Here is a 23,633-nt window from a genome sequence, read left to right on the forward strand (position 1 = left end):
GTCACCTACACAAAACAATACTAAGCCCCAAAGCTCCTGGGCAGGTTCCACACCCCTTTAGCCTTAAATAGGGATTATGTTTACAGTTAGGCGTGAACTCACCCTTCAATTAACATATCAATCTCAACAGGGTTTAAACCCAACCCAAAATTGGGCTGGCCCCATCACCCCTTCAACTGCAGAACCACAGAAAATTTAACAAGAGGACTCCCCTCCAGCACAGCAGTGGAAGAAAATCCCTCACACTATAGAATCTTGGTCTCTGTTCTTGCTCTGAGCCCCATAAATATGGATTAATTTTCTTTGCCCAATATTTCATGGTTTCATTTGCCTTACTTGGTAGAAAAACCATAAGGATTTTGTTAATGACTGATCTCTTGTCTAATTATGCTGAAGCTCCTGAAACAGCTTCTGTTGATCTATCTTTTGTTGATATGTTCCAGCTGGACATCCAGAGAAGAATCCTCTCTGGATAGAGTGCTTCTCTGTGAAGGGATAGGAAGTGCTTCAGAGGGAAAACCTGATGGTATTCTACTCAGGCTATGTTTACACTACATTTACAGTGTTGCAGCTGCACCGATGCAGCACTTCTGGTGAAGACGCTATAAGTTGGGAGAGCTTTCCCGTCAGCTTACAGCAATAGGTAGTAGCTGTGTCAGCAGGAGAAGCTCTCCCACTAAGATAGTGCTGTCTACACCAGCTTTTTGGTCGATATAAATTACGTCGCTCAAAAGTGTGGATTATTCATACCCCTGAGCAATATAAGTTATACTGAAGTACTGTAGACATAGCCTCAGGCTTCAGGCTAAAGACCCATTTTTCTACTGCCACAGCTGCAGTTTTCTCTTTCTTGGATCAACCAACTTTGGGAAAGCTCCACCTGAAAAGCTGAAGATATGGCCAGAGGAGATGGCAGTGTTGGCCACTCAAAGTAAAAAAAAAAAACCAAGAAGCTAATGGTTCATGTTTCTGAAGGGTCAGTGATCAACAGCAATATACAACGGTGCCTATACTGGTTACATCCACCTTGATTTAGCCCAAGTACAGGGAGCTGTAGGTCATTTATCAGGACAAATAAACGATGGGACACTGCAGGTCATAGAAATGAGTTCTCATTTAGAAATTCTATATCCTCTAGTGAATTCCCCAGTAGACTGAATTAGAATACTCCTATAGGTCTCAGCAATATCCTACTGGTTTTTCATGGTTTCTGCTGGTGCACCAGGAGTCCCATGGAGATCAGTAGACCCATGGTTCTAGTCCAACACCAGTTGGAATAAGATGAAAAATGAAACTTGAATTTCTGATAGGGTCTATGATACAGAATGATGGGAAACTCTGCTGATTTTTCCTAATCCTCTTAACTATCCAGCAGCATATAGTTCCATGAGCAGTCACTTGTATGGATTTAGGCCTTCAGCCTACCCCCCTTGATGTCAATGATAGTGTTGACATTAACATCAATGGGAATAGGAGTGTGTCTTTGGGGGGACACAAACTACACTTACAACCGTACAGTGACACCGCTTTCAGCTATGCTACTGTAGCGCTTCAGTGTAGACTCTACCTACGCTGATGAGAGGGATTCTCCTGTCAGCGTAGATAATCCACCTTCCCAAGAGGCAGTAGCTAAATCGACAGAAAAATTCTTCCATTGACCTAGTGCTGTCCACACGGGGACATAGTCGTTTTAATTAGTCTTAACTAGTTTAGTCTAGTGTAGACCAGGCCAGAATCTTGTTGCCATTTTCAGTGCAGCAGTCACAAATCAGTAGTGTAAACCGAGCCAGTTGGACAATGTAGGCACCTCTTGAAAGAGGACACTATAGTATATGTCTTAGACATGTAACGGTGTTAACTAGAGGGAACAGGATTTGCAGTAACAACATACCTTTTATGCCTCCTTCAGTTTGATGTCAGTGTAATTGGTGTTAAATTTTTGATGAGATGACAAACATCAAAGGAAAGTCATTTTGATGTACTCTAGTGTCTGTAGGAAAGTTACCAAATATAAAGTGGTTTATAGGATATGTCTGTAAACTTAGCACATTGGACTGAGGATTCAGACCAAATTACTTCTCTTGTATAAAACACCCACGCTCAGGACTTAAAATTTAACAACATTGATATTGATATTTACATTGATATTTTTCTCTCAATTTCCTGGCTGTATTTTACTCACCGCCCATATCTTCTCCAGCTGTTCCAGAGAACCCGTAACTGCTGGGAACAGGGGCTGACCCTGGAGCATTTCAATCAATATACAGCCTGCACCCCTGAAAAAAAGAAATACCAACTCATTCAAGTAAGCAACATGTATAGTATATATACATAGCTAAAAAAAAGTCTATTCTCCAGCATGTTGGCCTATGGCCTTGTTTACACTAGCACTTATGCCAGCAAAATTTTTGTCGCTGAGGGGTGTGAAAAAACAACAATCCTGAGCGACATAAGTTTTGCTGGTATAAGCACTTGTGTGGACAGCGCTATGTTGGCATGAGAGCGTCTGCCACTGACATAGCTACTGCCACTTGTTTTGGTGGTTTTATTATGTTGGCGGGAGAGCTCTTTCCCATCGACATAATGCGGCTGCACAAGCACTCTTACAGTGGCACAGCTGTACTGATTCAGCTGTGCCGCAAAAGTTTTAAGTGTAAACTAGCCCCATATATTAATGTAACTGGGTAGGGTGGTAGATAGTATTGTAGGGTGGTAGATAGTATTGTAGTCATGGTTCTTGGCACTAAGGCCATGTCTACATGTACAGTGCTGCAGTGGCGCAGCTATACCGATACAGCTGTGCCACTGCAATGTGTCAGGTGAAGACACTCTATGCCTACAGAACAGAGCAGCTCTTTTGCTGACATAGCGCTGTACACACTAGCGCTTATGTCGGTGTACTTATGTCCCTCTGGCGGGTGGAATATTCACATCTCTGAGTGACAAAAGTTATAACGACATCAGTGGTAGTGTAGACATAGCCTTACACAGTGGGCTATTGTTATGGCTTTCGGACATGGATTTGGCCACAGACAGGCCTACGACAGCAATTCTGGGCCCCAGGATACAACAGTCAATGGCCTACCTAGAAAGGGATGGATGAGGTCCAAGTTGGCTTCTGCCAGAAGTTTTTACTTATGTGCCATGCAGGTTCCTGGGCAGTTGAGGAGGCAGTATCTGCTACTCCACTTCCTGGGTCCTTTCGATTCCCCAGGGAAATTACTGATGAACCTGGGAAGCTGAGTAGCAGATACCACCTCCTCAGCCACCCGGGAAAATAAATAAGCTTGGCTCAGGGGAGGGGCGGAGATTGCAAGCGGCGAGGGCCTTGGGAGAAAGTGTGTGGAGAGGAGGATACCTATCTATCCTCCCATCCGCTCAGGCCCTTTTAAATTGCCGGGTCCCTGGGCAATTGCCCCCCTTGTCTCTCCCCATTAGTGGGCCTGGCCACAGATCTGTCACACCGCACAAGAGAAAGCATAGAAGCCATTGTGGATTCAGAGAGTTTTCCTTCAGAAGTAATTAATTCCTCACTGCAACAATGAATAAAAAACAACTAAACATAATCAATTTTCCAATGAGCATTCAACCTAACTTATTTAAATATATACAATATATTTTTACTATCCCAGCACTACTGGATAAAAGTATTGTGAAATTCCTGTTTTCATATAACTGGAAGTATTGTCTCTTTGGTTCTGTCTCCTGGCCAGAGAGAACAGTTACCCGACTCAGTTATTTGCAGGCTACATTGCTGTTGTTCAGTAACTTCAAGAAGAGATAGAAAGGTCATTTCTTGGTGTGAAGACTTGCTCTTTTGTATCCTTTACTTTTCCTTCTGCAGATAAACATCACTTATTACAACAGTCTTGGTTCTTATTCTTTTCTTAACACTTCTCCTTAGCTTCTGATACTGCATTATTTAGTTACTGTTCCCTGTCAATTCAGTTCTTTCTCCTTCTCTCTATAATCTATTTCTCAGTTTTGAATGTTGTAACAATTTTCCCTTCCTCTCCACTACTGGAGCAGAGTTTTCCCCCTTCTGGGTAAACCCATCATTAGGAACAGAACTTTGAGTCTCCTGGAGTTCCCTATAGAGTGACTGAGCTTCCCCTCAGAATAAATCCCAGACAGTTGCAGATGGAGAGTGAATTCCTAAAGGAAAAATCTTTTTGCTATCTTGAGAACTGGCTCTTAATCAAACAGCCATAGTTTAACTCACTGTGGTTATAAGTGACTTCACTTCTAACTAATGGCATGCCACACAGGGACTAGTGGTGGAAGGAATTAATATTTCTATTCTTTATGCTGCTAGATACATCTGACCTTACTTTAAAACTAGCAAAGCTATTTTGGAACCACGGCCAATGTCAGCTGTTTTCAGTGGAATAGCCGTTCAAACTAGGCAGCTCAGGTGTTCTGGGGACATTAGGGAAGATGTAGAAGTTCAGAAATGCCTCCACTGAAGCAGTAGAGCAGCCTCTGAGTCTGCAACTTGCATGGACTGTCTGGTGTTTGAGTACCACTGCTCTCTACTGGCTCTAATTTCTGAAATGCATAAGTAAGTATGTGAGGTTGTGTTGCCCTCTACTGCTTGGCCCAGACAGGATATAAATTCTCATATTACTGCTATTACTGCTAATGAAGATTCTTTTTGCTTTTATAGCAGGGACATAAGGACTGATTCCCCACTCACTTACAGACTGACATTGATGTAATCCACTGATTTTGTTGTACTAGTGTAACTCCTTCAAATCCAGTGGAGTCACTCCTGATTTACAGCGGTGTGAGAGAAGAATCAAGCCCATATATTTTTGGAGCAGAAGGACCTAAGGTTCCATGAAATGCTAGGTGGAAATGATGCTTTAGCAGCAGCAGTGGGACTGTGAAATCTTACGTAAATTCGTATCGGGCCTATTTTATTTGTAGCCCTCAAAATGAGGTAGATAGAACTAGGCAGTTTTCTGGAGAGCATTTTTTGATGAATTTAAGTCAGTAAGGTACTGCTGGGGCTGATATCTTAGTTTAATCTAAGACTCCAAGGCCACAAGCGCCTCTAACTCTCATTGGTCTCAATGAGAATTGGAGGAACACCATACCTCTTCAAGATCAGGACCAGAGTTTCTGTCCTGCTAGGAAGTTTGGACATGTAAATAACATAAAAGGACAAAAGTGATCTCTATTATCTAAACTGCCATCTGACACAAGGGTCAAGGGCAATAGAGCTCCAGCGTGAACAGAAACAAATATAGAAAACAGAAATCCTGAGCTGCTATGGTTTTCATTAGTGTAGAGATCCAGACAGGGGTGATAACTGGAAGTAGAACTCAGTAAGTTTTCCCAGGCTCAGTTAACATTTGCTATGAATTACTTGAGGGCAAGGAGTGGAAACATCCAAATCTAATGAAACAAGTCCTCTTTCACTAATAGGCAAGCTGTCAAATTGGAGAGGGAACAACTTTTAGTTTGTTACAAATTCTTCTGATATTTTCTCTTTCTTCTTCTGATATTTTTTCTCTTTTGTATTTATGGTAGGTATATTGTCATTATCTCTGGAAGCCATTAGACCTCTGTGTCCTTAATAAAGATAAAACTATTAGAGTAGCAGCAATAACTGCGAGGAAGGGAGGGCTTGAAGACTTCTGTGTTTTCTTTGCTATGCTCAGCTGAAAAGCTGCCCTAAATGCCTGCTTGATTTTGTATTGATGGATCAGTGACAATTACGACTGTATCCTTCTGAGTGCTCTTCAAAGGAGAAATAAAATTTTCATTACAAAAAAGACCAGACACATCTGCTGTAATTGAGACATGGACATTCTAGTTTATATGGCCACAAATGTGCTTTTGTCTAGTGGCTAGAGCAGATTAGAAATCAGGCCTTTTGGGTTCTGTTAGTAATTCTGCCACTAATTTGTTGTGTAACTTTGGCCAAGTCACTTAACCTATCTGTGCCTCAGTTTCTCCATCTGTAAAACAGAAATATTAATTATCATCATTGAGGTGTTCTGAGACTTAATTCATTATTTTTATAAATATATTTATTGTTTATAGTCTCCTTTCTGACTTGTACAACTTATTACAAGTTTGAAAACACACTGATAGACTAAAAATCAGATCCCCTCTTTCAGTCCTGATGTTGTTGCTAATGGCTAGTCTACACTTAAAATTTACAGTGGCACAACTAAGAGTGCTCTCCCGCCAACATAATAAAACCACCTAAATGAGTGGCAGCATCGATGTCCACAGGAGAGAATCTCCCACCAATATAGCAATGTCCACACAAGCTTATGTTGGCAAAGCTTATGTTGCTTGGGGGGTGTGTTTTTTCACACCCCTGAGCAACAAAAGTTGTGCTGGAACAAGTGCTAGTGTAGATGAGGCCTAGTTTATTACCCACTTAGTCTTTAGGTACTAGTATCCAGTGGATATATGAAGGAGTTATTAACATTGCTTTAAAGGTAATGGAAATTACACAGGGTAATTTCTTCAGTGCATAGATGAGATAATAAACTCCTTTGTCTTCAGATGATTAAGAATATGATCAGGAATTGACAGCTGTGCTTCTGTAATATTTAAATATGTACTTTTAAAGGTTTAAATTTGCCTCAGTGTATATCTACATCCCCTCTCCTTTTTCCTCTTTTGCTTTTCTGTAGCCTTCTTTGTATTTATTCTGGATCCATCCCCATAAGAATAAGCTGTGCTTCTCCATTTCTGTCTCACGCAGGATGTTTCTAAAACGAACATTTTATTTTAAATATTTCTAAGAGTTAGGCCCAGACACACAACAGTTTATTTTTCCTTTTCCTTTCCTTTCTTTTTTAAATTCCTGAATTGTTATTCTTGAGACTCCCTGCCCTTCATAGCTACAAACTTCTGAAAGTTCTGTTCTGTAGAGCTACCTTTGGACTAATACATGGAGAAGAAGGGATATATCACACAGTGGGGAAACAAATAGGTGGAATCAAACAGCGAATTCTTCCATAAGGGAAAAATGCAATGGGGTACTTTACTGCTCCATTTGTGTTTATTCAATAGTTTGATGGCATGAATCTCTTCTCACTTGCACCAGTTTTAAACTGGGGTAATTTCATATGCTTCACTGGGTTTCCTCTGATTTATACTAGTGATAGAGGAGAATCAGAGTATGGCCCTTATGCTGAACTCACTTGCTGTGGTGTAAATCAAGAGTAACTCTATTGAAATCAATGGAGTTACACTGGTATAAAACTGGGGCAACTGAGATTAGCATCTAACCCGTAAAAGTATGTTTCCTGCCTTGTTTGGGTACTTCCTGGATTTTTTCTTCCACCTCCTGTTACCCAGCCTGAACAGACCTTCCTGCCAACTCTAATACTAAATGATAGTCAATGCCATCTTAAATCCCTTAGCGGAATCCCTCAGGAAAGGGCCTACTCCTGATTTTCATGTGGGGTGTAAAATAAGATACCAATTGCTGAAGTGCAATGAGATGTAAAATTTGGTATTAGATACTTCAGTTCAAGTGGGCGTAATCAGGGCAGGTTCAGACAGTGCTACCAAATGTGCAGTCACAGAAGCTCTCAATTCACTAGGGACAGGTTTAAATGCTAGTGTGATACTTGCTGCTCATGCTCCAGCTCCATCATCTGGTGTACAATCTGCAGGTGGTGATCTCTGCGGTGATAAGAACTTAGGCCCCCTGGGAATTCAGGATTTCTCTTTCCCTCTTTATCATGGCACTGACAGGGGTAATTTGCAGATTTCCCCCTCCACCTGTTCAATGGGAAACCTTCATCCAGTGTTCCCCTAATCTTCAAGTACAGTTCCCAGTTCTGGATGCATTTCTTTTTGTCCTTAAACACCTTTGAGTGCTCTAGCTGGCATAGAGAGCAGAGAAGTTTGAGGCAGGAGTGAGAAGAAGGTCATATCCTGAATCTAGGGCCTTGCAATAGGCAGATCCTCATCACATGACCTCACAGGGGGCTCCAGGTCTGCATGAATTTGCCCTGGGTGTAATGTTCCTGTGAGATTATATTGGGCACTGGGGAGGTTTGACTGAAAATAAGATATACTGCCAGCCAAGCTGGCAATACTCATGAAAGCAGCAGCTGCTGAAAGCCAACTCCCTGCATGCATAAAGAATTGGGTGTTTAAGAAAAATTTCCCTGATGCTCAGTGTAATCTTCTGAAATATTCTGTTAATCTCCCTGAAGTCCCTTAATTGAATCTTCTAAAGGCTCAGAAAGATAGTGAGGGAGAAAGAGAGCTTGAGAAAGGATACTAAGAGATTAAAGAAGCTCTGCGAGTTAGTCCAAGAGCTAGTGAGCCTCCTTCTGTATCTCTCTTAATCTATTAAGGACCTATTCACTTTCCATGTGCCTCCCACTGACAATATTGCTGCTCACACGCATTATGGATGAATTGCCATAATGTTTTATTTTTTTATAATTGGTTTCTTTGAACCAAGGCTTTAACACCCACTGTCACATGCCATTGCCAAGGGCATTCTGACCCCACTTCATGTAAATTGCCATGTCCAAAAGAAGAGAATTTTTTCTTTTTTCCTGATAGACAAGTAACATCCATGTGAATTGACATTATTTCTTAATAGATAAAAATTGAACTTAAATGCAGCCTACATCAAGATAAATGACTCTTTTTAGAGGAAGTCAGTGAATAGAATTCACATACTTTCCATTCTCTCAGCATGACATCTTTCTTAAAGGCAAACACTTTGAGTGCTATTATTCTAAGGAGGTGTTATAACAAAGGTGCTGGAATGTAGTGGAGTGGGGCTCAAAGTCCCTTATGCCGTGCAGTGCTGGATTAAATCTTTATAGACAAGCCCTTGTGTCCTACGTGGTACATTAGGGCAAAATTATGCTAGCAAAGATCCTAGTTTTGTACAGCAGAAACCCTTGGTTTATATATTTAAAGTGATAGGACCGTGAAGTGGCCCCAAGGCTAGTATGGAGCAGGACAGGCTGGTACCAAAAGGTGACTGCCTAGTACAACTCCATGCTCCACTAGGCAGGCAGGCAGGCATCTTCTTCAACAAACTAAAGTCCATGAGGGGCTGTGAGTAGTTTGGCTAGGGAGGAGGAAATGGACCAATGGCTGCTTAGAGAGAGAAAGAGAGAGGAGGCATTACAATTTAGATCTGCCCAGCAGCTGAAAGCCATTATAATAGAGATACAGATTATTTTATTCGTTTAAAATTTGATGCAATAAAGTTGCAGTAGCCCTGGAGAGGAGAATAGACTTAGAGCTCCCATTCCTCTGCACTGTCCTCTTCTAGACCCATGCCGCCAGAACATCCAGTAAGCCTCATGCTGCTGGAGAAGGTACCTGCCTTGTGATGCTGGAATTCTGCTGGGCATGCACCTGCTAATGCAAGTCTCCCCATGCTTCTTGAAGATTTGGTCAGCCTGTTAAGCTCCTGTCCAGTCCCCCGGAGGGGGGACTTTGTCCCTAATGAGGTCTTTGTCCTTGCAGAGCTGTTGAGCTCTGTAAAGACAGGCAAAATGTCACGAACAGAAGCAGTCATACCAAAATGATGGAGTTATGAGGAATTAACTGGCATATGAGGAAGGAATGAAACTGAGCAGTAGTTTACACAGCTGTGTAATTGTATAGAACATGAAGCTTTGCCTATTTTAACTGTGGAGTATATTTAGGAAATGATCAGTGGTGTCAAAGATGAGGTGTCACAGAAAGAAAGATAATCCCAAATATCCTTACAACTCTAAACCATCCAAGAGCTCTTAGATAGCCAGAGCTGTATTTTATCATCAGTATTTCCAGAATGATAACACAGCCTCAGACAATCAGATACCTCCAGAATAATACACGTTTGTATTAGCATAGCCTTTCTATCCAAAGATTTGAAAGTGCTTTAAAAAGGTTAGTGAACTGAGTCTCATGACATCTCTGTGAGATACATAGGTGAGATACAAGGATGGCATTCCTGAAAGCATAGCTCCTGGTGTTTGCCACTTCCAGGAACCCAACAGTATAAACACAGCACTCTCACTACTCACAGGCCTTAACACATCCTTCCATCTATATTTACTCAAACTTGGCTGACTCAGTTTCAGTCATCTAAAAATGAGGCAAATGATAGTTCAGTTTCCTTGAGAGATACCAAAATATATCAAAGTTGGTTTCTCACCAGATATCCAAGTCAGAAGAATAATCAGTGGCTCCAAGTAGCACATCAGGAGGACGATACCAAAGTGTCACCACCTCAGAGGAATATGTCTGACTGGGGATGGACTTGGCACGAGCAAGACCTGCCAGCACAGGAAAAACACATATCTAGTTACACTTCCATGTCTTTGTAACTGATTGTCACAAGCCTGTTCCATTTGCCTGGACAGTAGCTGAGTCCTAATAATCAGAAGAAAAACAGTTTACTTTTCTGTAGCACTTTTCATCCCAAATGATCCCAAAGCAATTTACAATCAATATATACATACAAAGTATGTGGAATGCAGCCAGTTCTGGGGCAGAACGGATTAACCAATATGCTGCATTCTGTAAAACAGTGAGGAGGAAAAAAGCATATTTTGGCTGATGACACTGGGGAAAGCCATGCTCTTAAAAAAAAAGTGCCACTGATTTTTATGCAAAGCAGATGGATGTTGGTTTCTAAGGTCTCCACTTAAAGACCTGCTTATAGTTAGCTTTGTGGTACTTAATATATCTCTTTCAGAAGAATGGAGAAAGCAAGCAACTTAAAGATTTGCAGGACGTATGTTTAAAAATGTTAATTTTGGAATTTGTCTGAAGTATCTAGTTTCAGCAGATATGCTGATTCATGTGTATATAATATATATTTACATACATGCACAGTATTTATAGCCTTTTCAGTTTCTCTAAGGCTCTTTGCCACTGAGGACTTGACTACACTCACGCTTATGCCAGCAAAACTTTTGTCAATCAAGGGTGTGAACCCCCCCTTCTCCTGTTGAGGGATATAAATTTTGCTGACATAAGCGTGAGTGTAGCCATGCTATATCTCCCACCGACATAATAAAACCTCCTAAACGAGCGGCAGTAGCTATGTCGACGGAAGAGCTCTCCCGCTGACATAGCGCTGTCTACGCACACCTCTGAGTGACAAAAGTTTTGCCAGCATAGCATGAGTGTAGACTAGCCCTGATTAAAATCAGGTGAGACAACTATGGGCATTGCAAACCTCTGAGCAGTTTGAGACAACTACCATTTTAGAATGAACAAACACCAGGCTTTCAGAATGTTTCTTTCCTTCCTACTGTAAGGCTTGAGGTTGTTTTCAGCTAACAAGTCGTAGGTCGAAACTCATTTAATGGCTAACGAGCATACCTGATCCTCAAGGATAATGGCTAGTGTAAGCATCCGATGGCTCAGGAAGCCAGATGTCCTCTTAGTGATTCTAATTCCAATGAGAACAGCACATTTGCTTTTAGAATTTCTGTCTCACCTGACACCTATCTGTAAGGACCCTCCCCCACTTCTTCCTCTACCCTACCCCCGCCCCGAATGTAGCTCTAGGATCCTTGATGTAAGTAGAGTGATTAAAGAGTCTCTGCATGTATGTAACGACCATTATCACTGTTGTTCTCTCTGGATGGGACAATGTCTGTATTTGTAAGTGAATAGATAAAAAATTTAAAACATACTATGTAAGCGATAAGAAAGCATATATAATTGACCACTGTAACACCACAAAGTTGAAGCTGATTTATCGGACTTCCTGGTATCGTGAATAAAGCTCTTCAGTATTGTCTGTGCTGCCTGATTCTTGGAGAAAGAATCCTTCGTGCTTTACACTACAAAATGTGACACTCTCTCCTCACTGCTCAAAATGAGATGGCTCTGAAATGCAGGATATGCCAGAGTCAGTTCTAGATCAGGGAGGATTAAGACAGAGAGCCAGATCCTCAGCTGGTGTAAAAATTGCCATAGTTCCATAGACTTCTATGGAGCTATGACAATTGACAGCAGCTGATAGGGCTACCAGTCCTCCAGGATTGTCCTGGAGTTCCCAGGAATTAAAGATTAATCTTTAATAAAAGATTATGTCCGGTGATGAAACCTCCAGGAATACATCCAGCCAAAACTGGCAACTCAACCAGCTGAGGATCTGCCCCAAAATATTGCGAGACTTGTCAGGGCTGGAAAAAGGAAGCCTTATACCACTGGAGCGCTGGAAATCCTTCCTTCCCACAGATCTGAAGCTTTTGACCTGAATTCTCAGTTACACTAAGGCCCTTTTACACAGTTGTAGGTTGGCTTTTAAGAATGATGCTCTGGACATGTAAAAAGGACCTTAAAGTGGGTGTAGCAGCCAGAGGGGTTTAAAGGGGCCTTAGTGTAAAGGACAATTCCAGGCCTTTGTTTGTAGCCCTGTTAGATCACAAAATTATCAGACTTTAAAAATCAAGACATCATGATTTTTATACAAGTTATTTTAAAGGTTTCTGAAAGTTTAGTTATATTTTTTCTCTCTATAAAGTCTGTATCATTGGCTGTATGGAGCTGAGATGAACTGGCTTTACAAGCAATACAGAGAGGAAGAGTAACAAAAATGCTGCCAATTAAAATAAAAGATAAAATTCAAACATTTCTAACATAATTTTGACCTGTAAAATGTGGCATATGCAGAATACATGATGGTGTGGAATGAAGGTTTTATTAGCACACATTTGGGATAATTCAGTTTTGGCAAAGCCAGTTCATGCAAATAAAATCTTTACACTTCCCTACATCATCATTTATTCTGTATGCCACATATTTTATGTAGGGGCCTGATTCTCATCTCCCTTGAATGAGTTTTATACTACTGTAATTGCATTGTTTAAACAGAGTTACTTCCAGTGTACACCAATATATGGAGAGGAGGCTCAGATCTACAGATTGACTATAGAAATGCTTTTCTTAAAGTGCAACAAGAGAGGTTAAGCTCACACTCCCATAGGTGGCTTTGGATACATAAATATAAGTATATGAAAACATGGTTCTTAGATGCACTAGCTGTTACCAAGCAGTGACTCACCAAAGTCAGCTAATTTGAGCTCGCCCAGGCAACTGATGAGCAAGTTCTGGGGTTTCAGATCACGGTGAAGAATGTGGTGTTGGTGGATATAAGCCAGACCTCGCAAAAGTTGGAACATAAAGAGCTAAAAAAAACAAGCAATAAACTTAAGCAGATTTGTGGGGTTGCATCAATATTTTAACTCAACGTCAGGAAAACTTTTAAAAAGAAACAGTGCAAAAAGAAAGGAGAAATCAGTAAAAACCCTGACAAGTAGTTAAGCAATGGTACAGGATGAGGAGAGGGACTGGAAAATTGCAACAATAACAAGTATGGAATCTTTGATAGTTAAACCATCTGATGGTTATATGCTTCCTCCCAGTCTCCATGATGTTTTCAGTGTGTTATAGAGTGGCAGTGAAAGGGCTGTCACTCTTCAGATCCTGAAAGGACATTTCAAAAGCTTTGCTTCTTTTTAGAATCTGATTATTTATTTTAGGAGCAAAGATGACAAAAGGCTTCCCAAAGCACAGACTCAGCATCTGCAATGTCAGTTGTCCTGGTATTGGTGTTAATCACTGAGGGAGACACCAGAGAGGAAAAATGAGGGTAGAGGAGAAAAAACAACAGAAGAAAAGAGTGAGAAGAATAGAGAAGATACACGAAGGGAGAAATAAAGGGAGGGCCTGATTCTCACTACACCGGCAGTGTAAAGCGATCTTAAAGTAAATGAGAATTAGGCCCTGAACAGGGTCTGAAAAGGCATAAAGGATAGAAAACAACACATTGCATAAGTTGTAATCCTTCTCCAGAGGGAAAACACTTTTTATCTGGGACCTTTCCTGTAGACTAGCAAAAAAGGTGACATCCGTGGGTAGCTTTTCTACTGGAAAAGAGGCAAAAAAAATCAGATATATAATCATATTTTGCATTTTTATAGTATCTTCCATGTGAGCTCTCAAAAATTGCTTCACAAGGATGAAAGAAACAAGTCAAGAGACAATGAGGCTCATAGTAAATCGCTTTGCAGTTTTCCAATCTCTTTGTCAATGAGGAACGAAACCATCTAAGCAGGGCAGCTGGCTGGTGTTTACTGATGCAAGTGCCAGTCAGAACATGTTAAGGTTTTTTTGTTTTTTTTAAAAGCTTTCCCAGTGGCATAGCACTTGGTGTGGTGCACTGCACTGACCCATCATTTCCTGGAAGTGGAGACACTGGGCAGCTCCATCTCCAGGGGTGCGTGACTGTTGCTCACACATTTCTGAGATCTCTCTTGTCAGTCAAGGTTCACATTCATTTTGGAATTATAGTGGGCGAAGGCTGAGCTCCACAGTCACAGCTACTTTAGGAATTCCATTCCAATTCACTTATGTTTCCATTCTGAATTGTAACTTTAATTAAAAAATATTAGAATAGGAGCTATTTGCTCATTCAGTGCTCTACAGGAGAGTAGAAATGGCAGGTTATGAACCTGCTTTTCCTACATTATTTCTCTATACACTAAATATCTTCCTTTTTTTAACAATCTAAGAACTGAATTTTGGTCCCATTGCAGTTAGTGGCAAAACTCCTCTTAAGTTAATGGAACCAGAATTCAGCCTTAAACATTTCTGATATTCTGAAATGTTTCTGATATTTAACATTTATGTTACAATAATACTAAAATGCCCTGACCAGGATCAAAGCATCATTGTGCTAGGTGCTGTACAATCATAGAGGCAGACATGGTCTCTGCTCCAGAGAATTTACAACTTGCCATTTTGTTTTAGAATATTAATGTAACGGAGATTATTTTTAAAGTATAACTGTGCCAAAACTAAAACACTGGTTCTTGGACATCTCTCAATTTTGAGGGTGTTTGAAATCTGAACAAGGATTCAGATAAGTCCTTATTTTTCAACAGACTGAAAGATTTAGAAGGTGCTGACCCCAAGATTCCCACCAGAATGGGTGTAGTTTAATAACTTTATTAATGATCTGGGAAAAGGGGTGACCAGTAAAGTGGCAAAATCTGCAGATAACAGAATTATTTAAATTAGTCAAGTTGGGAGAAGACTGTGAGGAACTTCAATGGAACTGAACAAAGCTGGGAGAGCATGACAAATGAAATTCTTTGTTCACAGATGTAAGATGGGGCACATTGGGAGGAGTTGTTTGAATTATACACAATGCTGGGTTCTAAATTAACTGAAACCACTCAGGAAAAAAGACCTGGGCATTCACTGTGGATATCTCAATGGAAACCACTTCTCAGTGTGCAGTGAGGTCAAAAAAGCAAACAAAATGTGAGAATGCATAAGAAATGGGATAGAAGATACAGAAAATATTACAGTATCCTAATATAAATTAGTAGTACACCCTCACTCACGTTCACTTGTAGTCAACCTACCTCAGAAAGATATAACAGGAAAAAAAGGGATCTAGAAAGCTTAGAGACATAAAGTCCATTCCATATTAGAAGAGACTGAGATTGTTGAGTTTTGAGAAGAGATCAATGAGAGGGTAGATAATAAAGAGATATAAACTAATTAACTATATACAGTTGGATCTTAGTGCCACATGATGTCATTGAGGCCAAAAGCTGAAAGCCTTCTTGAACAATCAGAAAACTGGAGTGAGGTCTTTTTTAGCCTTTAATTGAAGGGTGAGTAGGTTTGAATCTTTAATAAGTAGATCTTTTCTCCCAACTGTTTGTCAGGTATTAGAGATAAATAGATATTAGCAAAAGGTTTAAGATGTTTTAAGCACTGCAACATTTTACAATGACTCTCCATAATGGAATATAAATATATATTTTATGCTTTAAGGGATACTTGTCCCTTAAAGAACTCACCATGACATTGTGAGCATGAAGTCCTCCAGGATGCTGGGCCATGTACTGTGCCAGATTTGTGTGCTAAATAAGTTTGGAAGGTAGAAGGAGAGAAGACTTAAAACAAAGCTGCAGGTGGATCAGCTGTAAGGAAGACTGACAAGGATCACACTATGAAGTCAAATCCACAGATCTCTTAGTCACTAGTACAAAATACGTGTAACAACAGTTACTCTTTTGTGACTGAAGCATAGTATACGACACAGGCTGCAACGTATTATTTTTCATCCTGAAAAGAAACACTTCACTTAGGCTTTAATCCAGCATAGCAGTTAAACACATCCTTAAAGTTAAGCACATGCTTAAGTGGTATGCTAAATCAGGGCCCTAGTCCGCATGTTGGTTCATCCTAACAGTTTAACGCTAGGGGCTAATAGTTGTCAGAATTCATCAGAAAATTGCAATAAAAGGAAACATGCCTCATGTATTTTCCTGCTTGTTTAATGGGTCTCTTTGTTGATTTTTACCAAAACACATGCTGAAATTAGGGGGCTTGTTGACTGAGATCAGTGGTGAGAGAAACTGTGGCTCAACAGCATTATTTTCATCACTTTAACATAGTAGCAATGAAGGAAATCAATTTTTGTCAGTGCAGTGCAAACAAGATGTGGGGTGGGACCCTTCTTGAATGTGACTGTCACTAAAGGGAGAAAGGAAGCAGGAAGAGCCAAGCCATAGAGATTGAAGTCAGAATAACAAGAGTGAAAGCACTAATCACTGTAATTAAATTGTTCATAATGCCTTCCTTTTATAATACTATAAAATATTAACATTCATTGTATTATCACCACATCTTTTCCTGAGCTTCATAACAAACTAGCGAAAGAACAACTCACCATGTACTCAAAGACAAATGTCAGAGTGTCCTTTGTCCGGATAATGTCGTGCAGGAGCACAATATTGGCGTGTTTCAGACTCTTGAGAAGAGAAGCTAGTGAAATAGAAATGAAGCTATGAGCCCAAGAGCTGCTATTGGCAGCAAGAGTAGCACATTTTATGGCCTGGGTTATATATGGCTCTATCAATCAGGCAGTCTGGAAAAATCGCTCGGCCAGATACACTGAAGCTGAGGGAGGGAGTGGTAAACTATGCCCTCATGCATCAGTCTGGCCCCTTGTACTGCAAGGAGATTTCACCCTAAAGGAGGGAAGGCAGCATTGTTACCACTTGCCCTTTCTCATGGTTTCTTGAGAAGATGTGCAGATTCAGCACATTCTGTGACTTCCTAGGCATGTGGGAGGTGCCACCCTATTGTTGGGCAGGTTTGGCCTTGTGCAGAAGAGGGTTTGTAGTTGCTTTCTAGAACTGCAATATCAGGAGGTCTGTGCTGATATCCATGCCAGTTTAATCTGGTGTAGAAGCTAGTTGCTAGGCAGGATTTATCCAGTTTTTTGTTTTGAAAAGTATATTGATTAATTCTCACACCTTAATGCTCCACACAGTTGCTCTCTAAGGAGTGCAGTTATCAAGTTAACAGTAACTCAACTACATTTATACAACTTCAGCATATTTTTATTGTTATCTAACCAGCTGGCAGAGCTACTGCAATTATACAGCCTCCTAGACTCAACTCCCCCTCTGGCCATGGTTTAGCATTTCTCACCATAGGGATGGGCCCCAGCTGACACTCTCATGAAGACAATTTCCCAACAGACTGTCCCTAGAATTTTGAATGGACATTAAATGCTAGAGTGATTAGCATTTATTGCTGGTAATACTGTACAGTCCAGGGACCCCAGTTAGGATCAGGGTCCCATTTTGCTAGGCGCTGTACAAAAACACATAAACAGATAATCTCTGCCTTAAAATGAGCAGTGACTCAGCCATCAGATTCACAAGCCACATATGACTCATGCACTCTGCATTCCAACTCAGGAAAGGCATCACATAATGTCCTGACTAGAGCTGGGCAAAATTTTACAAACCTTTTTTTGCTGAAAAATGCAGATTTCGGTTGACTGAAACAATTAATGAATTTGTTGAATTCGCCAAATTGTTTTGGCTGGAAAAATTTTTTTAAAAAGTTGAAACATTTTTGTTGTGACATTTTAGAAATAAACATTTTATGTTTTTATTTGAAAGTACTTTTTTATTCAAATTTTGCTTCAGTTTAAAAAAAAAGTAAATAAAAAAAACCTCTAAAATTAAACAAAATTATTTGTTCAAACCCAATTTTTTTTTTACTTTTGAGTTTGCCAAAAAATTCAAGAAAGATTAATTTTGTGTTGAACTGAAATTAAATGTATTTTTGATTTTTTTGATTCAGCCACTGAACCAAAAAATCAGTTATTTTCAAAGCTCTCATCCTGACATTGGGGAGTTTAGCTCCAGGCATAAAAATACCAATTAATTTAAAATGAAACAGAGACAGGTTAAATCCTTATATTGGTAGCCAACTTAAGTAGATGAAAACGTCTGGTTCATAGTAGTAATTTCTCCTGAGCTGTTCTGATAACAGCAGTACTTCTACTATAAAACAAGCTCGTAATACACATCTTTCCATTCTGAGGTCTAGATTGCCTGGCACTGCAAAAACTGGGTGTCAGGGAGAGATTGCACAAAGTCTCATCACTTTGGGTCCCTGTTTAGGGGATATTCACAATCAGGGTACATCTACACAGCAATTAAAAACCTACTGCTAGCTTGTGCCCTCTGACTCAGGCTAAGGAGTTCAGTCTAAGGGGCTGTCCAACTGCAGTGTAGACATTCTGGCTCGGGCTGGAGTTCGAGTTCTAGGACTGTGTGAGATGGGAGGGTCCCAGAGCTCTGGCTGTAACCCGAGCCCAAACCTGAGTCCTAGGACCCAGCTCAGTTGGCACAGGCCAGTCCCAGGTTTTTAATTGCACTATACACATATCCTCACTCAGTGACCTTGCTCTGCTTGAGGCTTGAAACAACAATAGCTTTCCCAAAAGAGAGGGAGGGGAAATGATGTAGCAGAGGTTGCTCTGGCCCTCAGATCCCTGGTGCTCCTGGAGATTTTGGGCCCACTTCTTGCAGTTAGTCAGACTGTGCTTCAGTCCAGGACACTAGGAGGTCGATAAAAGTGGCCTTTTGCGACTCCCTGATTTCAGGGCCTGATAGGGATTAGTCAAGGACTTGGTATAAGAGAGCAGTTTCAGAGTCCTCTAAATTATACCTGGTTGCCTATGTAATGAATAAAAATGCTTCAGCCACATCCCTTAGTGACCTAGTGCAACCATACTGGCTGTATGCTACCCAGAGATTCCATTATCACGTGAATTCCCAGCTGGCCAGATCCTGTGGGTTTCCAGTCCCTTTGTACCAGTGGAGCAGCACAGAGGATCTGTAGTGAAATGGAGAATCAAGCTTATTGAGTCCTGAGTTAGGCACAGTGCCTTTGAGAGGTCTCAGTGCCTTTCAGCTGGTGCATCTCCAGCATCCCCTACTGTGGCATTACAGCCACAACTGGACCTTAAGTATCCTTTTGAGGCTGCCTGAAATAAAGTACCCTTTTGCTGTTAAATGGGTAACGTAGATGCAACGTTTTAATAAATCTAAAGATTTGTTTAATGACACTTGCACTACTGATTTACATTGTAAATTTAAGATGTCAGATGTCACAAAGCTCAACAAAACACAAAAGAACTATTTAAAATAGACCCTTCATAGGAGCACTCTAGTTTTATCTGAGTGAATGAAAGTTAAGGGCTCTTGGCATTTCAATTAGGGCACCTCAATTAAACAGCTCACCGTAAATTAGGGCAACCTGATCTTTTGAACAAAGAACTAGCACCAGAGTTCTAAGATGGTAAATGCTAGACGGATTCTCTTCTAAAGTTTATCATACTGGTAGGTTCTCGCATAAATGCATAGCAAAAAATCCTACAGCAAATGATCCTATTTTGAGCCTCAGTGACCCCATAATATGAGCATCCCTGCAAATAGTGACAACTAGGTATCCCCCCCTCTGCTTTCACTCAGAATTTGGGTAAAGTATCCACACCAATTCTGGTCTCATTTACACGAAAGCTGAAAACCTACATGTAAACCTGAAGCAGTTTCACTGACTTCTCTGCACTTACTTTGGATTTAGACTGATGTAAGTGAGATCAGAGTTTAGACCTCCTTCTCTATTCTAGGGTGGTCCTATGAATCTGGGATATCTTGTCTCCCCCTGCATACCACTAATCTGAGCATTGAAAAAATCAACCCCAGCTTTGAAGTGCAGTATTAAGTAGAACTATAAAACTGGAGTGTCATGATCCCTTCCATTTACAGATCTTACTTATATTAGACAACAGACTGGCAGAAAGGTTACATATTTCTCCTTCCATTCTCCTCAGTGTAAGAAAGAAACTGGATTATGATTCCTTTGGGATTTTATAGCTTTCTAAAAAAGCAGCCTTAATGGCAGATTAAACAGACAGTTTGGGAAGTTGTGTTTGTAGGGTCATTTAAACCTGCAAGACAGAAAAGCAGGGGCTTAAACAAAGACATAAAGGAAAGAAATCAAGAAAGCTGCAGACATTTAGCCTAGTGTTCTGTGAGGTCTCATGTTGAGAAACATTTCTTGCCATGTTGAAATGATGCATTTTCCCAAAAGTCAATTGTATCTAAAAATGTCTGTTCCCCGCCATCAGTATGATAATCTATTATTTACAAAAAGCTATGTTAAAAGATTATCAAGGTTGCAAAGCCATTCCCCTTGTTCATATGCATTATGACATGATCCTTAATTATACAATCACATACTATTTTTTCTCACAGGCAGCCTTGTCTAGTGATTAGATCATGGCTTTGATTGTCAAAAGATTTAGGTTATAGTCCAATCTCTGCCACTAACTTCCTGTGAAGCTTTGGGTAAATCACTCAGTCTCTTGGTGCCTCCGTTTCTCAGCTGTAAAATGCTTAGTAATAATACTTGCCCTTTTTATAACGCACTTGAGATCTTCATCAAAAGTGTTACTGTATTATTAAAGAATAACTGTCAAGTCATATTTCTTTATTGCAATGGAACTTTTCAATTACCTACAATTTTTATTTATTATTTGTATTATTGTAGCACCTACAGATCCTAACTCATGGTAGGCACTGCTCAAACACAGTAAGAGATGGTGTCTGCCCTGAAAAGTTTGCAGTCCAAATCTAAAGACAGATAAAGGATGCAGGAAAGGAAGTGTTATTATCCACGTTTTACAGATGGGGACCTGAAGTACAGCGAGAATAGGTGATTAAGTGACACACAAATCAAACCCAGTTCTCTTGGATCCTAATCCAATGCCTTAATCACAAAACGAAACTTCTGCTTTTTCCTAAACCCATCAGTGGCAAACAGAATTACACAAATGCTCATAATAAAGTATAAGCAGGAGAGTACAGCAGTCAAGAAAATAAAAAGAAGTTAGGAAGTTGTCATATATGGAGGTTTTAGATTAAAATAAGTGTTTCTGAAAAAGGATGTACCCACTCTCTCTTCAATTTTTGGGTTGGTCCTCACCTTCCCTGATGGCTGTAAAAGGCACTCCTTCTTCTTTCTCCAGATTGATAACTTTCAAAGCCACCAACTGGCCATTTATTCTAAGGATCAGAGTGAAAGGACATAAATGGACTCAGAAGATGCCAATCAGTAACTTACATGTCAACTAATACTAACCTCTTGTGACTATTCTGTGCTTTTCCAATAAGGCATTTATGGCTCAGTACCAAACTCTACCAAGGTAATGCACAGCACAGCTATAAAGGGACAGCAAATGTGACTCTAAATCACTCTAATGGCACCTCTAGGCCCTAAGAACCATTCTGCTGGCTGGGTATCGGTGGAATGTATTGCATTCCTAATCTTCCAATTTCAAATGTCAGAATACACCCTCCTTACCTCCAGGCAGCCCCAACACCCTTCCACAAACTGAGGACTTATCCAGCTTCACACCATCCGAGGAGTCTGCTTGCCAGGGGTATCCTGAACTCCTCCTTTGGAACAGCTTTAAGATGACTTTGCACAGCTCTGGTAGGGCAAAGGCCCCTTCTAGGGACCTTAATCTTAGCAAATAATGTATCTGATAAATTTATGTGGGTCTCACAAGTGTTTATAATATCCTAGTAAAGGGAAAACAAAACATTTTATTTGCTCCTTCTCATTTTGAATATTCAGAATCTTCTAATTTCAAATACACTCCTGGGAATCTGGTAGCTCCACTGGTTTCAGTGGATTAAACGAATGGCAAAATGGCAGGAAGCTTCCTTTGGAACCTGCTCACCTGCTAATCCCCTTGTAAACTGTAGAATAGCAACCTTCGCAAAGCTTCTCCAGATTCAGGTAGGATGAGGCAGTTCCAAACAGGAGGCCCTGTCGCTGCTTAGATGAGGAAAAGGAATTTTTTTAGATCCTTTTTTCCCTCAGCAAAAACAGAGAATATTTGCATGATGTCTGTTCTGTACATAGTGCTTGGTACTTAAAATGTGATTCATGGCTAACAATCATCTCTGTATAAACATCTTATAATTGGCTCTGTACATACTGCACACTCACCCACTGGAATCTCTTAATGAAATCCGTCTCCTGGGAAGGATCGCTGTTGCTCCGTGGTCTCTTTCTTTCAGACCTTTGTACCTGAAGTGTCTGGAACCACTGTGATTGGAGTGAATCCATGGGATGTGGCACTCTGTTTAGATCTGATAACTGGGTGAGAAGCAAACTAAATGAAAGATAAATTCCTCCTAGTTATTGATGATATTCTTTCTTTTCTCCTCATTTTCTCCTCGTTTTCAGCTCTTGAATTCTTTTCCATTTCCTTTCCCACACTCCATATATCCAAGTGTTGGTTCTCTAAGTAGGCATAATGGGAGCAACTATTTAAATGTTACATGCCTTTGTGTATGGTATAGCTTGTGAATGCATCAATAACTGGGCAGCCTTCAACACTTGGAGTAGTTTAAATCAGTCTGACTTTTTTTTTGTTTGTTTAAATGCATGATACTCTCTCTTCCCCCTGATATACTCCTTTATTTTGGTTGTAATTTGTTTGAGGGCAGGGACTGTGAACCAAATTCAGAAGAGAGGTTTTCCGGAGTCTAAATTTACACCTTCTTTTGCTCCCTTTCCCCACAATTACCCTACATACTGAGACTTTCTTACCACAGTGAAATTGACACATTCTTATACATCATCTCTGAATTTGGCCCATTGTCTTTTTATTGCTGTAAAACACCATGCAAACTTATAGTGATATGTCAACATTAAATAAAAATATTAATTAATGGTTTGCAGCCTCCATGCATATATAGCACAACTGCACAGGTTGGATGCCAGCATTACTATTTAATCCAGATGTGACAGGATTTCTAATCTACAGCAGGATGCCTCCTTTAACAAGCTGTAAAAGCTCCCCTTCCTGTCTCGCACAGAGATAGCTGGAGTGGGACTTTTCTGAAATCATCAGATCGAGGGAATTCTTCATAACCTAAAGCATGGGGTGATGATAAATCCTCTCTGCAGGGAATCCACAAGGCTAGAACTGAGAAAGCTAGAAGTCCTCTATGTGGTTTCAATGGAAAGTTTGACCCTTAGTGGGTTAAAAAAAAGGCAGATATTTCAGACTTGCAGACAGAATGGAAGACTGAGCTCCTTCATTTATCTCTCTGCTAAAATGTTAGCTGGGATACTGCATACCTCCACCATAGACTCCACTTCCATGGACTGGGTACTCTGGCAGCGTTGAGAGTCCTTTCCCTCTGAATAGCAACAGCATGATCCAAGTCTGAGAGCATTTACACAAAGCACATCCCCCATGTTCTCCT

General features: G+C 40.4%; 1 protein-coding gene across 1 annotated transcript in view; it reads right to left on the reverse strand.

Annotated features, from left to right (window-relative positions):
* Positions 1-23,625, reverse strand: part of CDK15 (cyclin dependent kinase 15) — a 55,196-nt gene extending 31,571 nt beyond the window's left edge. Inside the window, exons 1-9 of the mRNA XM_067549826.1 lie at positions 23,506-23,625; positions 22,366-22,515; positions 22,094-22,191; positions 21,334-21,413; positions 16,709-16,803; positions 15,834-15,896; positions 13,022-13,145; positions 10,154-10,274; positions 2,183-2,276 (exon numbers count right to left, since the gene is read on the reverse strand). Coding sequence (XP_067405927.1) covers positions 2,183-2,276; positions 10,154-10,274; positions 13,022-13,145; positions 15,834-15,896; positions 16,709-16,803; positions 21,334-21,413; positions 22,094-22,191; positions 22,366-22,515; positions 23,506-23,625 — 945 coding nt within the window. The remainder of the gene's footprint in view (positions 1-2,182; positions 2,277-10,153; positions 10,275-13,021; positions 13,146-15,833; positions 15,897-16,708; positions 16,804-21,333; positions 21,414-22,093; positions 22,192-22,365; positions 22,516-23,505) is intronic.
* Between the last annotated feature and the right edge of the window lie 8 nt (positions 23,626-23,633).

This window comes from Emydura macquarii, unplaced genomic scaffold, assembly GCF_026122565.2.
Source record: "Emydura macquarii macquarii isolate MOO-44397 ecotype Brisbane River unplaced genomic scaffold, CSIRO-AGI_Emac_v2 contig_1253, whole genome shotgun sequence".
Lineage (NCBI taxonomy): Eukaryota > Metazoa > Chordata > Testudines > Chelidae > Emydura > Emydura macquarii.